This window comes from Stenella coeruleoalba (genome assembly GCF_951394435.1).
Source record: "Stenella coeruleoalba genome assembly, chromosome: 3".
NCBI lineage: Eukaryota > Metazoa > Chordata > Mammalia > Artiodactyla > Delphinidae > Stenella > Stenella coeruleoalba.
The window spans coordinates 126,337,062-126,352,575 of NC_137148.1; the positions used below are offsets into that span (position 1 = coordinate 126,337,062).

Genomic DNA, 15,514 nt, shown 5'->3' on the forward strand with positions numbered 1-15,514 from the left:
CCCTGCCTACTGGTGATCCTGGTGCCCAGACATGCCAAACCAATTTCACCCCAAACTGAACTCAGTCTCTGCCCCCAACCCCAAGCTGCCCCCATCCCCCCTACTCCTCACCATTATTTTCCTTGAATGACGCAATCCAGAAACGGGAGCGGCCCTTTCTTCACCTCCCACATCCAGTCTCTAACTGGGACCTGGTGATCCCTCAAATACCCCTCAAGCCCCTCTCCTCCTCTCCATGCCCTCTGTCACCTCCCTGGTCCAGCCACTCCCAGGTCTCACCTGACCACAGTGAAATCCTCCTGCCTGAAGACTAACTCCCGCCAACCCACTTTCCACAGGGCAGCCAGAGATATCTTTGGAAAATGATCACGTGACTGCTCCGTTCCACCGCTTTAAACTCCAACAGCCCTTTTATAAGATACACGGTACTTTTGAAAAGCCTGCTGTGATCTGGCCCTTGCCCACCTGTCTGGCCTCATCTCTCAGCACCACCCCAGCCCCCAGTTCTAGCTCTCCTCGCTGGCCCCTCACATCCTATGTGTGACATGGCCTCAGCCTGCAGTGCCCGTGCCCCTCTCTGCCTGTGAGCTCCCACTCAGACTTCAAGGCCCAGCGCAAATGTCTCCTCCTCTGGGAGGCCTTCCCCACCCCCAGGCCGAGCTGGTGGCACCCTTCCCTGGCCCTCCCAGATCATTTTCCGTGATGCGTCGCAAAGGCTGTTTACAGGTCTGACACAGGCCTGGCTGAGCTCCTTGAGGACAGAGCCCTGCCTTATTTATTTTCAGTCCATAGAGAGAGGCTCAGAGAATGTGAGAAGGTGGAGGGAGGGAGGGAAGAAGGGAGGAAGGAAGGAAGCAGAGGAAGAAAGGAAAGGAGGAATGAACAAGTCAAGCAAAGTTACTGGGGGACAATTCATTCATTCATCAATCTACCCATTCAATCATTCATTCAACAAATATCTACTGAGTTCCTACCAGGCCCCGATCTAGGCCCTAAGGATACAATTCGCAAGCTCAGGGGACCGGTGACTCACTCAGCGTTTCCAGGTGACTTTGGTGTGTGCATATGTATGTGTACTGTACGTGTGCAAGGCCTTCTGTTTGCAAGGGCCTGCTGCCGGGGCACCTGTCTTCCCTGGGGCCTGGTGCTTTTAGCATCTGTCCCTGGATCCTGTTGCAGCCCGAAATAAGGCTATGAGCCACGACAAGGCAAGGACAACTCTCGTCAGCTGAGGCCAGAGCCGGAGGCACGGCATACCCAGCTCACTGACGACCGCCTGCGCAGACACCGACCACTCAACTCTCAGCTTCCCGACAGAGGTGTTAATCTGAGGGTCTGACACTCCCTCCTGCCCACTGTGGTTCCATCTCTCAGGTACCAGGACTAAGGGGAGCTCGAGGCGCTGTCGGGGGTGGGCAGTGGGGGGGAGCCAATTCCCAGAGCCCCTTCCCCCAAGCAGAGGAAGGGCCCAAGGGGGTCCGGGGAGGGTGGGGCCTCGTGGAAGCCTGGATCCTGAGTTGGGAAGGGAGGGATTCTAAGCTCTGGGTTACTCTGGGTTAAGTGGAGAGGGGGTGGCTAGGGTTCAAGGTTGGGGTAGGTAATGGCTCTGCTCAGGACTCCAAGATCTTTCAGCAATAGAGGGAAGCAGGGTCCCTGTCTGTAAAATGAGGGGCGGGGTCCTTCCCAATGTCTGTGAATTTCTGTAAGGAGAGTGTTTGTCAAGAAACAGATCCGGGGACTGTGGAACCCTAAGTGGTCCCAGCTGGAGCACTGGCCACCAGCTCGTGGGCATCGCCCCCAAGGCATGCATGTGTACTCACGTTTGCACACAGTTTGAGGGGGTCCGTGTACGCCCTGAAGCACGTCCATGGATACCCACGATGTAGCCCAGTCTCCTCAGGTTACAGGAGGGCTACTTGCTCACAGTTACCGAGGGAGTCAGGGACACCGATCAGAAGCCAGGCCGCCCAGCTCAGCGCCCACGGACCCGGGGCTGGGTATGGGCGTGGGGGGCACAGATGGAGGCAGATTGTTTCTCTAAAAGAAGAAATACAGAAAAACCTGGAAGCCAAGCAGAGGGGCACAAGGGTTGGTAAGGCCGTCAGGAGGCTCAAGGACTTTGCCTTCTCTCCTGGGGGCGAGTTAGGGGATCTGGACTTGGGGCCTGCAGGGCTTCTCTGGGGCTTTGGACCTCATTTTATTTGTAAATCACCTCCAAGATTCCTGGGACACGCCATAAGAGGCAAATGGGGGGATGGAGGAAGAGGGAGAGAAGGAGCGAGGGAGAAAAGGACACCATGTAAGTGAGCTGAAGGACGGGGGTAGGAAGGGGGCTGATGGCTGTTTTCAGTGTCCTTGGACCAGCCTGCGCCCTCAAGCCTCAGAGCCGAGTCCTGAGGAGAGGAGGGGCGCACCTCGCAGACCCCAGTGCAGCGTCAGCCTAACCACCCGTGCTCCTCTCCCCCTGACTTCAACCTCCAACCTCTTTCAGCCTCTGATTAGCGCTCACTTGAGTCAGTGGACAAGAACAGTCAGAGACCCTCACCTCCCCTTCTCTTAATGTCCCAGAAACTACCCCCAATGCGTGTGTGCTTCCCTAGCATCAAGGAAGCAGATTTGTGTGACCCTGAGCATCTCCTTTTTCTTCCATGGACCTCAGCCTCCTCTTTCCAGCTCAGACACCCTTGCTTGAGACTTTGGTGTGGGCCAAGGCTGCGCAGGGCCGGGGTTGGGTAGACCAAGGATTGGGAGGTCTGGGGAGGCACGGAGGCAGCCTGGACCATATGTGGCGGTCTCTCCTCCACAGGATGATTCCCAAGGAGCAGAAGGGGCCGGTAATGACTACCACGGGGGACCTCACTGAACCAGGTAAGGTTGACCCAGCCCGTGAGCATTCCTCAGATCCCATGCTTTCTTGCTCCCAGGCTGCAGCCACTCAGGCCTGCTGGCCCCAGGCCTGGGCAAACAGGTGTGAGTTCGAGGCCGGCCTGTGGAATCTGCCGCCTGGGCTGGGAAGCTTCCCAAAGCACTGGGAAGGGCCTTGCTCTGATGCCCGCACCCCCAAGAGCTGAGGTTGAGTGCCCTAGACTGGGTCCTGCCCCCACCTAAGTCCTTACCTCAGCCCCAGATGGAGCTCTGAGGGCTCTGGCCCCAGATTCAATCCTAACAATGGCCCAAGCGTCCCACAGATTGCCCCTGCTTGTTTTAACTGGGCCGTCTCCCCAAGCCCCCATGGCAAGAGACAAGGGGTCAGGGGAGAGCGGGGCAGGGGGGCAGGAATAGGCTGTCCGATCTCAAACCATTTCACTTAAAAGCACATTCATCCAATGCATAAATCATCTAAAATACGTGATTATCAACTTTACAAGACCTCTTGGCATAATTTTGGAGTCTGTTGATTTGGCCTACTTTAGAGCATTTCAAATATTTTAAAAACAAACTAAGCTAAGTCAGGACTCTCAAACTTCACTGTGAATCGCAGCGACATGGCGTTGTTGGTTAAAAATACAGATTCCCAGCATCAACCCCCAGGAATTCTGATTCACGGGACCTGCGGAGGAGGCCATACATTAGCCTTTTAGCCAAGTACCCAGGTGATTCTGATGCAGGTGGGAAGTGAACCAAGCTCTGATAAACCCCTATCTAAGGGCATTGCTGCACTTTTAACTCCTTCAGTGTTCTAGGAAGTATTTAATCATGTGTATGACTTTATGTGTGAGTCGTACTTTTAACTTGTTTTGTATGTTCTTGCCTCCTTTTGTTGGTATCATTTTTTTTTTTAATTCCATGATTTTCTGTGCTGAAATACACAAGCTTTGTGAGGTACCGATGCTCTAACTAGAAGAATCAGGCAATGCATTTTCTTTTCTCTTGTCTAAGTAATTAATTAGTTACAGACCCCCAAATATTGACACACAACATTTACGCCAGACTGGAAGTACGTGAATTGTTGACGATTGCTAAGGTATTAATTAAGGACAATTTTGAAGCTAAAGAAAAGTAGAAAGGAAAAAATCTCATGGTGTCACCGCCGAAAGATAGCCATCGTAAAATAATAATAATAAAACACTTACCGTTATTGTGTGCTCACTATGTCTCAGACACTGTGCTAAGAGCATTTGTACCTTTCGTTATATATATAACCCTCACAACAACTCTGTAAGTTAGATACGATCACACCCGTCTTGCAGATGAGAAAACAGGGGTCAGAGAAGCTAGGAAGTCACATATATAGTAGGTGGTAGAACTGAGATTTGACCCCAGATCTGTCTCCAAAACTGCTCCTTTACCACACGGTTATATAAATAAAACATTCATTTTATAGAATATTCAGACAAAGCAGACATGAATGACTTTGAACGTGAAAGTTCCTCATAACAAAACCATCTGGAGAGAACCACTATTAACAGTTTTGTGTAAATCCTTCTTCTGTTCATATATAAACGTATTTATATAAACACACACACGGGCTAAATACTATACACTGTGTTCATCATCTTAAATTTTTTTCACTTAGCGGCACACCACAGACTTCTTTCCAACCTAGTATGACTTATCTCACCCCTCCCCTCCCCTCGCTCCCCCAGCATATAAGATATTATATATATTTATACACACACATCCCCTAAGGGAGGCCATGAAGGCTCAGCCCAGGTTGGGACCCTTAGGAGTAGAGCCTGAGGATTCCCAAACAAGTGACTTGTTGAGCTCGCATTCCTAGGAGAAGGGAAGTGACAAAAGCACAATCCGGCAGAGGAAATTGCTAAGTAAGGATGTGGGCTCCAAAGCATAAATTAATTGCCCTACAGAATTCATCTCATCTTCAGCAAGGGGGCTGTTGCAGCCTCTACTCACCGGGGCAGTTCTCTGTAGAGGTGGCAGTTGTGAGCTGTTAGTCACTGATAAAGGGCATCTGGGCAGCATGCACCGCAAGACTGATTCCCAGTTTCCACAATTCGAAAAGTCACTGCAGTAAACATCCTTGTATGTATATCTTCAGGCATGTTTATTCAACTTTTCTGCCCGAGGACGAACGCCTAGAAGTGGAATTGCTTAGTCAAATAGGTTTTATCTATAGCTTTTTTTTTTTTTTTTTTTTTTAATATTGAGCTCAGTTCATCTGAACAGCATTTGAGAATATGATGCCAGGGGACTTTTATTATGTATTTAGGTATATGTGGTCTTTCATCTGTTTAAATATGCAGTACATTTTCTTGTTCAAAAACAAAAACAATGCACACAATTTCCAGCCCTCTTCCTTCCTAGGTCCCCGAATTGTCACTGCCAATATTTGGCATATCTCCTTGCAGATTTTTCAATGCATACATAAACATGTGCTTATTTTTAAAAATATACGAGTAGGATCTTAGAATACAGATTCTTCTGAAATTTCCTTTTTTCCCCCTTTTAATCTACAGTGGATTTCTTTCTGATGCTAACATGTAGAAGGTGCTGTCTCTATATTTGCTGAAAGAATGAAAGAAACATCAGCCTCCTTTTTTAAAAGGCTGTTTAGGATTCCATTGAATGGGATGAATCACAGCACCTGAATGGCCCTCAGTGTTGCCTGGTGACCACATCACCCATCCCTGACCCATTCACTCTCCCCTACTGTTCTCTGAGATAACTTTAGCAACCTCTCTTCTCAAACCTCCAATACCTCCTCCCCCACCTTCATTCTCAGCTAATGACCTTGCTTCTTATTTCACCGAGAAAAGTAAAGTGGCCAAAAGAGAACTTCTGCAAGCTCCCGCCTCCACATCTGTCCACTTGTTTGCATCTGTGTCCCTGTTCTTGGTTTTCCTTCCTGATATGATAGATGAACTCTCCTTGCACTGTGTGAAGCCAACCCTTCTTGCTGGGCACTGAACACCCTCCCTGCCCTCTCTCCTGCTCAAGACATTCCTTCAGTAATTCTCCCCTCTCTTTATTGCATCGTCAGATTTTCTCATCAGCTAACAAACGTGCTATTATTCCTCCCTCTTTAAAAACAAGCAAGCAAGTAAGCAAACCAACAAGCGAGCAAACCACTCTTGCTTCCACAGCTGCCCCCAGCCATGGTCCTTCAGAGCCCACCTCCTCAAAGCAGCTGTCTATACTTCCCTCCTCTCTTTCTCTCTTTTTCACATTTTATTAACCAACTTACACACACACACACACACACACACAAAGTTGAGAGTGCAAATCCCTGTGGCCCTCCTTTTATTCCTGGGTTCCAGAGCAAATCCCAAAGAGCATGTCATTTCATCCCCCAAATACTTCACAGAAAGTAATAAAAAGGACATTTCCTTACATGCCACAAAGATATTAACACATTGAACAAAAGTAAATGTTGATTTAATACTATCTAATAGCCAGTCCTATAGTCAAACTTCTCCAATTTTCTAGTTAACGGGGATCCAAATAAGAGCCACTTTTTAACTGAGGTAGCATTGGTTCATATTTAACGTTATATATTGATAGTTTCACGTGTACAGAATTATGTTTCTACTTCTGTATACACTACAGCACGCTCACCACCAAAAATTTAGTTTCTATCCTTCATCATGCAGTTGATCCCCTTTACCCATTTCACCCTCCCCCGCCACCCGCATTCCCTTCTGGGAACCACTACTCTGTTCCCTGTATCTACATGTTTGTTGATGTTTGGTTTGGTTTGATCATTTATTTTGGTTTATGTTTGTTTGTTTTTATATTCCGCATATAAGTGAAATCATATGGCATTTGTCTTTCTCTATCTGACTTATTTCACTTAGCATAATAACTGTACCCTCAAGGGCCCTTGTTTTTATTTGGTAGCTATGTCTCTTAAATCTCCTTTAATCTAAAACACTGCCCCCGCCTCCTTTTTTCCCATGTCATTCACTCCTTTGAAGACACCGGGCCACCTGCCCTGTAGAACGTCCCACATCCTAGATTTGGCTCATTGCTTCCTTGTGTTGTGTCAAACTGTCCCTCTGTCCTCTTCTCTCGAACCCTGTCTAATAAGGCTTTCACACCCAAATACTCCACAGGAACTGCTTTTGCGGAGACTGCCAATAATAACCCCATGTTACTAAATACAATGGTCAGTTTTCAGCCCTCCTCTTACTTGACATATCAGCAACATTTGACTCCGTTGATCAGTCCATCTTGCCTAATACGCTTTCATCATTTGGTTCTAGGACACCACAGTCTTTAGATTTCCTCCTAACGTGCTGGGTGTTTTCTCCCAGGCTCCAGGGCTGGGGCTCATCTCCTCAGTCTAAATGTTGGAGGCCCCAGGGCTCAGTCTTTGGGTCTCTTTATCCATTCTCATATCCTTGGAGATCTCACCTAGCCTCCAGGCTCCAAATACCATTCAAAGAGCTGGAATATGAACCTATGTGTGTTTGATTGTAGAGATGTCAAGTCTTCCCGTGCTGCCCATACACATCCCTCTCCTACCAACGTCCTCACCATGCTGACACTCCTTTCTTCCAAAAGTCTTCCCTTGTGGCACCAACATAAAAGTATGTGTTTTGCTGGTGGGGAAAGCACCAAGGATATGGATGGGCTACCAAACTACTAAGGACGGTCATCAGCCCTGGAATCCGTCTACATGGCTATAATGACTGGTCCTAACTATGAGAAAAGAAATAAACGGGACAGTCTTCATTAAAAAACAACAACAGCAAATACCATTTGTATTTCCTGATGCCCCAAATTTTACGTCCAGGTCAATTTTCTCCCATGAACACTAGACTCATATATCCAGCTCCCTACTCTGCAAACATTATACTCAGTTTTGGAGACAATTAGGGGAGTTTGAATATAGACTAGGCATTATATATATAAAAAAATTCATTCACTTGGAAAGGTGGAGATGTTTAACTGATAAAAGCAAGTTACAAAGCAGCTGTGCTATGATTTCATTTTGGTTAAAAAGTCACATATGAATACATAGTCAGTGGAAAAGACGGGAAAGGAGATACACTAGTGTTAGTAGTGGCAACCTCTGGATGGTAGAAAATGGTGTTTTTCTTCTTCTTTTTTTTTTTTTTTTTTGTGGTACATGGGCCTCTCACTGTTGTGGTCTCTCCCGTTGTGGAGCACAGGCTCCGGACGCGCAGGCTCAGCGGCCATGGCTCACGGGCCCAGCCGCTCCGCGGCATGTGGGATCTTCCCGGACCAGGCCACGAACCCGTGTCCCCTGCATCGGCAGGCGGACTCTCAACCACTGCGCCACCAGGGAAGCCCTTCTTTTCTTTTATGTCTATATTTTCTAACTTTCTTCAATGCACTTATATGCTGTTTTTATAATAATAAAAGGCTATTTTAACATTAAAGGAAGACATGTCTAGAACGGAATGCCTGGTCTTTCCTCACATCTCCTCCTCCTCCAGCCTTCCCATCTCAGAGAGCGGCTACTCCATCCTCCCAGCGGCTCAGGCCAGAAACCTTGCCTTTACCTCCCACACCTCTCTCTCTGTCTCTCACATCCCACACCCATAGCCTACCTTTAAAAGATACCTAGAATCTGATCATTACTCACTACCTCCACCACTATGGGCAAAGAGCTTCATGGGAAATGCATGGAATAAATATACCTGGCCAAAGAACACCTGAAATGATGCTCAATTTCACTGAGTGTCAAACACATGCTAATTAAACACAGAGGAGTCATTTCCGCCCATTGGGTGAGCAAAGATTCCTAAGAATAATGACACCCAGGGTCAGCAAGTGTGGGGCAAAGTCGGCACTCTCATACACAGCGGATGGTGCTGTGCGGAGGTCCCCTTACAGGCAGCAACCCGGAGTGCCCTGAGGGTTTGGTAGTAAGAGCTCCCTCTGGCCTCTCTGGGCAGTCCCTTTGCTGGACCTGGGCAAGAAGCTGAGCGTGCCCCAGGACTTGATGATGGAAGAGCTATCGCTGCGTAACAACCGAGGATCCCTCCTCTTCCAGAAGAGGCAGCGCCGCGTGCAGAAATTCACCTTTGAGTTTGCAGCCAGCCCGCGTGCGGTGAGTAAGCCTCCATTGTGTTCACAGGGAAACCGAGGCCCGGAGAGGGCCAATCGTTAGCCTAGAGCCAAACAATGAGCCAGATAGGACTTCTGCCCTCTATGGGGGGGGGGGGGTCCCTCAAGTTCCAGCCAGGGACGGCTGTGATATTGCCATCAGATTGACCTCTGCCTTGCTAGGTGATCCCAGAAAAGGGTCAGCCCTTTAGGCACCTTTCCCCAGATACAATACATAAAGTGTATCGGACAGGATGCCCCATGGAGCGAAGGGACTCTGACTCCTACAAAAAGTGCAGAAGAACAGTCAGGTGCTCTGGGCTGAATTTGCAGGAAGCAGGATTTAGATTACACTTGAGCTTGATCTAAGATGGAAAATGCAGAATGCCGTCCTCTTTTTCCCACTGGAAGAAGGCAAAGGCCACGAGACAGTCAGCTGGTAGAGAAAGGAGGCAAGAATGGCTTGTCCCCCAGCTTCAAAAAGGTGGCAGGCAGTTTCAGGTACTTCTAATGAACTCACGGGACTTTCATCCTACTCCACTCAATTTCTGGATGAAACAGGAGATGATGAGAGGGATCGATGTGGCAGAATAATAAAAATGACAAAACACCTACCTTTGCTACGTGCTTATGACGGTATTGGCTAAGAAGTTTGCATGCATCATCTCATTTAATGATCAGAGAGTGATATTATCATCATCTCCACTTTACAGAGAAGGAAACTGTGGCTCAGAGAGGTTAAGTATTATATGCCCAGGGTCAATACTATAATAGCAACTAACGTATATAAGAGCACTTCTCTGTTCCAGGGTTTAGCGCTCTACACTATTAATTCATCCTCCCCCCAAAACATCCCTGGGAGGTGGGCTCTAGCATTATGACCTCCCACCACCCCCTGCCATTTTTTTAGTGGAGGGAGAACCCTGGCCTCCTGCCCCGCTGAGCCTTCCTGCGGTTTATTTGCCCCTCCCCTCCCCCCAGCTCGTGGCAGGAAGCGCCAAGGAGAAGGTGACTGGAACAGCGGAACCTGGGATGGTGAGCGTGCACAGAGACCCCGAAGTGGCGGAAGCCTGGGGGAAAGGGCCAGGCAGCTCAGACTCCCCGGTCCGCCACCTCTGAGCTCCCGCCCCTGTGCCTAGGTTGCCAATAGCTCCGAGGGGCAGAACTACCGCTCTGAGCTCCACATCTTCCCGACCTCAGGGCACGGGGGCCCTGAGGATGCCCAGCCCACAGCCGCCCGGCCAGTGAGTGCCCACAGCCCCAGTGCCCTGGCGCCAGGTAAGTGGCCTGCCCGCGTCCCAGGACCAGGGGACCGTAGCGTGGGCGAGCTCCACGGTGGGGCAGGAAGAGCATCCAGAGAGCGTCTAGTCCACCTCCTTCCCAACACACACACACACACTCACCCCACTCCAAAGACCCAACACAAGCCCAGAGTAGCGCAGCAATGCGCCAAGGTCACAGAGCCAGCCAGGGTCCGAGGCAAGACCAGAGTCTGCGCCCCAACTTGCAATTCCTCTGCTCCGTCCTCCTTGTTTCCAGGGATAGGGAAGGGTCCTCTTTGCTGGAGCAACTTTAGCATCACATTCCACCCCCTCCCCCAACTCCCCTTTCCTAGCCACCCCCCCCAACAGTGTCTGCAGCGGGGCGTGGCGGCAAGGTTAAAAGGAACCCAGGCGTCCCGCTCGCCCGCCTCCCACGTGCCATGCTCCACCCCCTAGGCTATGCCGAGCCACTGAAGGGCGTCCCTCCCGAGAAGTTCAACCACACGGCCATCCCCAAGGGCTACAGCTGCCCATGGCAGGAGTTCCTCAGCTACCAGGACCACCTGGGCGAAGGCAGAAGTCATACCCCCAGCCTGGCGGAGTATCGAAATTTCAACAAGTAAGACGAGGCGGGCTGCTTAGGGAGAGACCTGGAGGGAGGATGCGCTGGAGCCAGTCACAACCACAGCAGTAGCTGCATCTCCTGAGCGCTTTCTACAGGCCGGGCTCTACCCCAACGCCTTATATACATTTATTGAGCCCCTGCTAAAACAGTAGAGCTCTTGCCTTAGCACAACTAACTAGTGCCCAATAAATGTACCGGGAATAAATGGGTGAATGTGGCACACACCTTGCTGGATTCTCCTCCACAACAGGGTGGGGCAGGTGCCACAGTTTTTCCTATTCTGCTGGAGAAGAGGATCATCAACAATCTGCCCAAAATCACAAAGCAAGGAAGCAGTGGCGGGGCTGGGATCCAAGTCTGGTTTTGTCTGACTCCAGAGTCCAGTTGCTTATTCTCCATCACTGCTGTGTGCCATCTCCTTGATGGACATCAAGGTGCGGGTCCTTCCCTGGGTGGGGGCCCCAGATCTCACTAGTCCTACGCCAGCTCAGCGTTTTCCTCACTTTCATCAGTGGTCTGGAAGAGGCCTAGAAAGTGATCTTGAGGCTGTACCACTGTGGGGAGTGACAGTGAAATGTTGGACGCCAGAGATGAGAGCCACAAAGCAGTGACTCACAGTGTTTAGCACAGTGGGCCCTCCACGGACGAGGGCTTAATGCAATCTCCACCCCTGGCTGTGTGACCTTGGGCAAGTGGCTTAACCTCGCTGGGCCTCCCTTTCCCCACCTGTAAAATGAGACTGTTACAGTACCTGCTTCAAAAGATGGTCGTGAGGATGGCATGAGAGGCCTTAGGCAAAATTTCTGGCAAGCGATAAGCTCTCAATAAGTGGTGGCTGCCATTATTATTATTATTATTTACAGGTTGAAATGATGGCTGCAAAAGCCAACAGGGGAGAACTTAAAAGGGATAGATTAACATCCCGCCCTGGGGGCCTGAAAACAAATCACAGCAGTCAGGACAGGAGCTTGGCAGGAAGGAAGGCTTTGGGCTGGGGGACGCATTTCAACCGCATTTCAATTGGCTTCCTTAGTGTGCTGCTATTCGTGAAAAATGCTCCTCTGGCTTGGGCTGGATTAAGCGAGAAAGTGGAGGGTCCACAGAGAGGAGGCCACAGTCCAGCGCTTCTGGCACCTGCTCAGACCACACATGGAGACTGTGTCTGTCTTGCTAGGCCTGGAGACCAAGCCCTCTGAGGAAGGGCTGAAGGAACTGGGGGTGATGGGCCTTGAGAGGAGACTGCTCAGGAGGGATGTGACTGCCCTCAAACAGCTGAGAGCCAGGGAGGACCATGATGGGAAGAATGGGCCCGACAGGCCTCGTGTGAACCACGAGCCATTGGCAGACATTTGGGGGTTTCCTGCCAGGCAGGACTTTGCTGTCCTCCTGGGGCCCTCACACCCTGCCTGTCCAGCTCTTTAAAACCCTCAGCTGACATTCAGTGCTAGCAGCCAGCTTCCAGGCTGGCCATGGCAGGTCGCAGCCCCACCCATCTCATGCCTCAGCTCTGACAGGCTGAGGCATGTTCCCACAAAAATAAGGAGGGTCTTAGGGACCCCTGAGCCCAGACCCCTCCTGGGACGGAAGAGGCAACTGAGGCAGAGAGAGAAGGAACTGTAGCGTTGGTGGCCAAGCTGTGCTCAGGATCCAGGGCCCTGGGCTCCTGATCAAGGGCCCAACCGTGAGGCCTGCTTGACTTGGAAACAGCCCAACCTGTTCCTGCGGGGCCCTGGCTGTTGCCATCACAGCTGTGGTGGTCCAGGCAGAAACACTGTCCTGGCTGGAACCCAGGCTCTGGCCCAAGGATTGCCTTTTTACCCCAGAGCAGGCATTCCCCTCTCTCCATTGGTCCCAGGTTGCAGGGAAAACACTAAATGAACAATGCTTTTTATTCTCTTAAAATTAAAAAATAGTTTGAAAATCATGTATTTATATTATCTTTAAAAAAAACCCTAGGCGACTTCAAATAAAGGTAGGGCCCCTTTGTTCCCCATGCTCCAATTCCAGCTCCCTTCCCAAAGGTAACACTGTTGTCAGGTTGGTATGTATGTTTTCAGAACATTCTCTACAAGAGAATATTCTCTACCAGCAGCTACATACCTATGGGGATGCAGCATTGTTTGGTGTGCATGTGTGTGTGTTTTGCTACTTTGTATTTCATCCTGTAACTTGCTTGCTTTTTTCACTCAACATTATGCCTTTTCAGTCTCCTCTTTCTAATACCTATATCTCTTTCCATTCCTTTTAAGTTGCTATATAGTACTCTGCCATGTGAATATACTATATTTATCTTATCCATTCCTCTGCCAGTGGGCATATGGCTTGCTTCTGGTCTGTCACTAATCGCTGCTCATATCTGCTTCCTTGTGCATATGCTTCCCTAAGCCATATGCTTACAGGTAGAGCGCTGGTTCACAGAATTTGCACATTTTCAGGTTTAAAAGATCCTGCCAGCCGCATAGCACAGGGAGATCAGCTCAATACTTTGTGACCACCTAGAGGGATGGGATAGGGAGGGTGGGAGGGAGGGAGACGCAAGAGGGAAGAGATATGGGAACATATGTATATATATAACTGATTCACTTTGTTATAAAGCAGAAACTAACACACCATTGTAAAGCAATTATACTCCAATAAAGATGTAAAAAAAAGAAAAACAGATCCTGCCAAATTGCCCTCCAAGGGAGCAACACCAATTTACTCTCCAACCAGCAGTATATGAGTGAGACCTTGCCCCACCGCCTCACTAACTTTGCCCCATTACCAAATCACTTATTCTTGCCATTCTTATGGGTGAGAAGTGGCATGTCTCTGGGGTAATCTGTAGTCTCTGATTCTCAGTGTTCTTTCTAACCCTCCTTTCTCTCTCCAGCCTGTGATATATTGTTTTAAGGGGAGATGACAAGAGGAGGGAAAAACTCTGTTCCAATTCTACACCCTTCTGGACCTTCCTTAACAGGAACCTAGAGTTTTGCCAGGACAAGCCAGTTCTCACTGAAAACCTCACTCCTATTTCAAAGCAAGAAGCCATCCCCACTAGGGGCAGATTTGAGAATGGGCAGAGCTGGAGAAACCTGTTAAAGACAGTACAAAACCTTGCTGAGCAGCAGGGAAACTGAGGCCCAGAGAGAGGAGGGGAGGGGCTTCCCGTGGCGACCCACAGGTCTGTTCCGCCACCCTTTCCCACACAGCCTTCCTCCCCTGCTGCTCTTCTCTCCCCAGGACACCAGTGCCCTTTGGAGGAGCCCTGGTGGGGGAAACCATTCCGAGGGCAGGCACCCCCTTCGTCCCGGAGCTCACCAGTGGCTTGGAACTCCTCCGCCTCAGACCCAGCTTCAACAGGGTGGCCCAGGGCTGGGTCCGCAACCTCCCAGAGTCTGAGGAGCTGTAGCCCCAGCCGCTTCAATTCCCCCATCTCAGAGTTCGGGTAACACCTGGAGCCAAGACTCGTGGACAGCACTTCACAGTTTACGAAGGGCCATCACACACAAATGGCCTCAAAGGTCACGAAGTTCAGCAGTTCCCAAATGTGGTGTGCTTCAAAATTACCTGGAGGTGTTTTAATACAGACTTCTGGCCCGTCCCAAACCTGCAGCATCAGAATCTCCTGAGTGGAGGGTCTCTATAGTAACCAGTACTCCCAGCTGATTCCAGGAAAACTCGTCCCCGGTTTGTATCTTTAGGAATCCAAACCACCAATGACTTCACGTCCAAGCCTCCACTCTTTCCTGCTCCTGTAGTCTAGCTACGCTGCCCCAATGACAGGGAGCTCGCTAGCCGCCTATTTACCTGTGAATCACTCTGATAATTAGATTTTCCTTTTACTGAGACACAGATGGTCCTTATTTACGCTGTTAACATTTACTAAGCACCAACTGTGCGCTAGCCGCTGGGCCAGCTCCAGGGAGAGGGTGTGGTAAGCCCAGGCCCTAGCCTAGGGAGGAAAAGACAGTAGAGGAGACAGATTTGTAAAGCAGGAAGTCATCTTAATTTTCCCTAAAGCACGCTAGTTGACTACTGAGAAACAAAGTACCAGTGAAGCAGAGGAGGGGTTCTCTAACCCTGCGTGTGGGGTGGAATTCTGGGAAGCTTCCCAGAGGATTCAAGTGGGGCCGCAGAGGAGTGACAGTCCCTCAAGGGAAGGGGGTGTGATGGGGAGAGTGTGATGGGGAGGGCATTCCTGGCAAGTGCACAGCAAGGGCAAAGGTACAGAATTGTCATGCGGGCAGGTGTTGTGGAGAAGGGAGATGGCGATGTCAGAGGAGTCAGTGACTCCTCAGGGGGCCAGAGTGGGGTGGGCTGCACTAAGGAGATGGGGAGGTTCTTAGGCTGGAGAGCAAGGGGTCTCGCTGGTTGCTGTGTGCAGCACAGACTGGAGAGGAGTACAGCTGGACGCCAGGATCCTTGAAGGAACAAGGCCTGGACTAGGGAGGCGGCCATGGGGTCAGAAAGAAGGGGCAGCGCTCGGCACCTCACAGGACAGGCGCAGAGTAGGGTGCTTACAAGGACGACCCCTTTCCAGCCCCTTCCACTCACCGTTTAGAGCAGGCGCCAGGGTAGACCTTGTGCTAGTCTCCGCCAGGAGTTTTTCGGCCTGTATGCTGGCTCGTTAGGAAGAGAAGGGCAAGGAACGCCTCCCTGCAGGTGGTGG

The 15,514-nt window shown here is 50.1% G+C and overlaps 1 protein-coding gene across 1 annotated transcript; it reads left to right on the forward strand.

Annotated features, from left to right (window-relative positions):
• Positions 1-2,807: 2,807 nt before the first annotated feature.
• On the forward strand, positions 2,808-14,254 carry MYOZ3 (myozenin 3; the record flags this gene model as incomplete). Its single annotated transcript, XM_079918611.1, has 6 exons — positions 2,808-2,868; positions 8,826-8,980; positions 9,958-10,017; positions 10,116-10,254; positions 10,695-10,857; positions 14,086-14,254. The coding sequence occupies 6 exons, from the start codon at positions 2,808-2,810 to the stop codon at positions 14,252-14,254; spliced, it is 747 nt and encodes a 248-aa protein (XP_079774737.1).
• Positions 14,255-15,514: the final 1,260 nt, after the last annotated feature.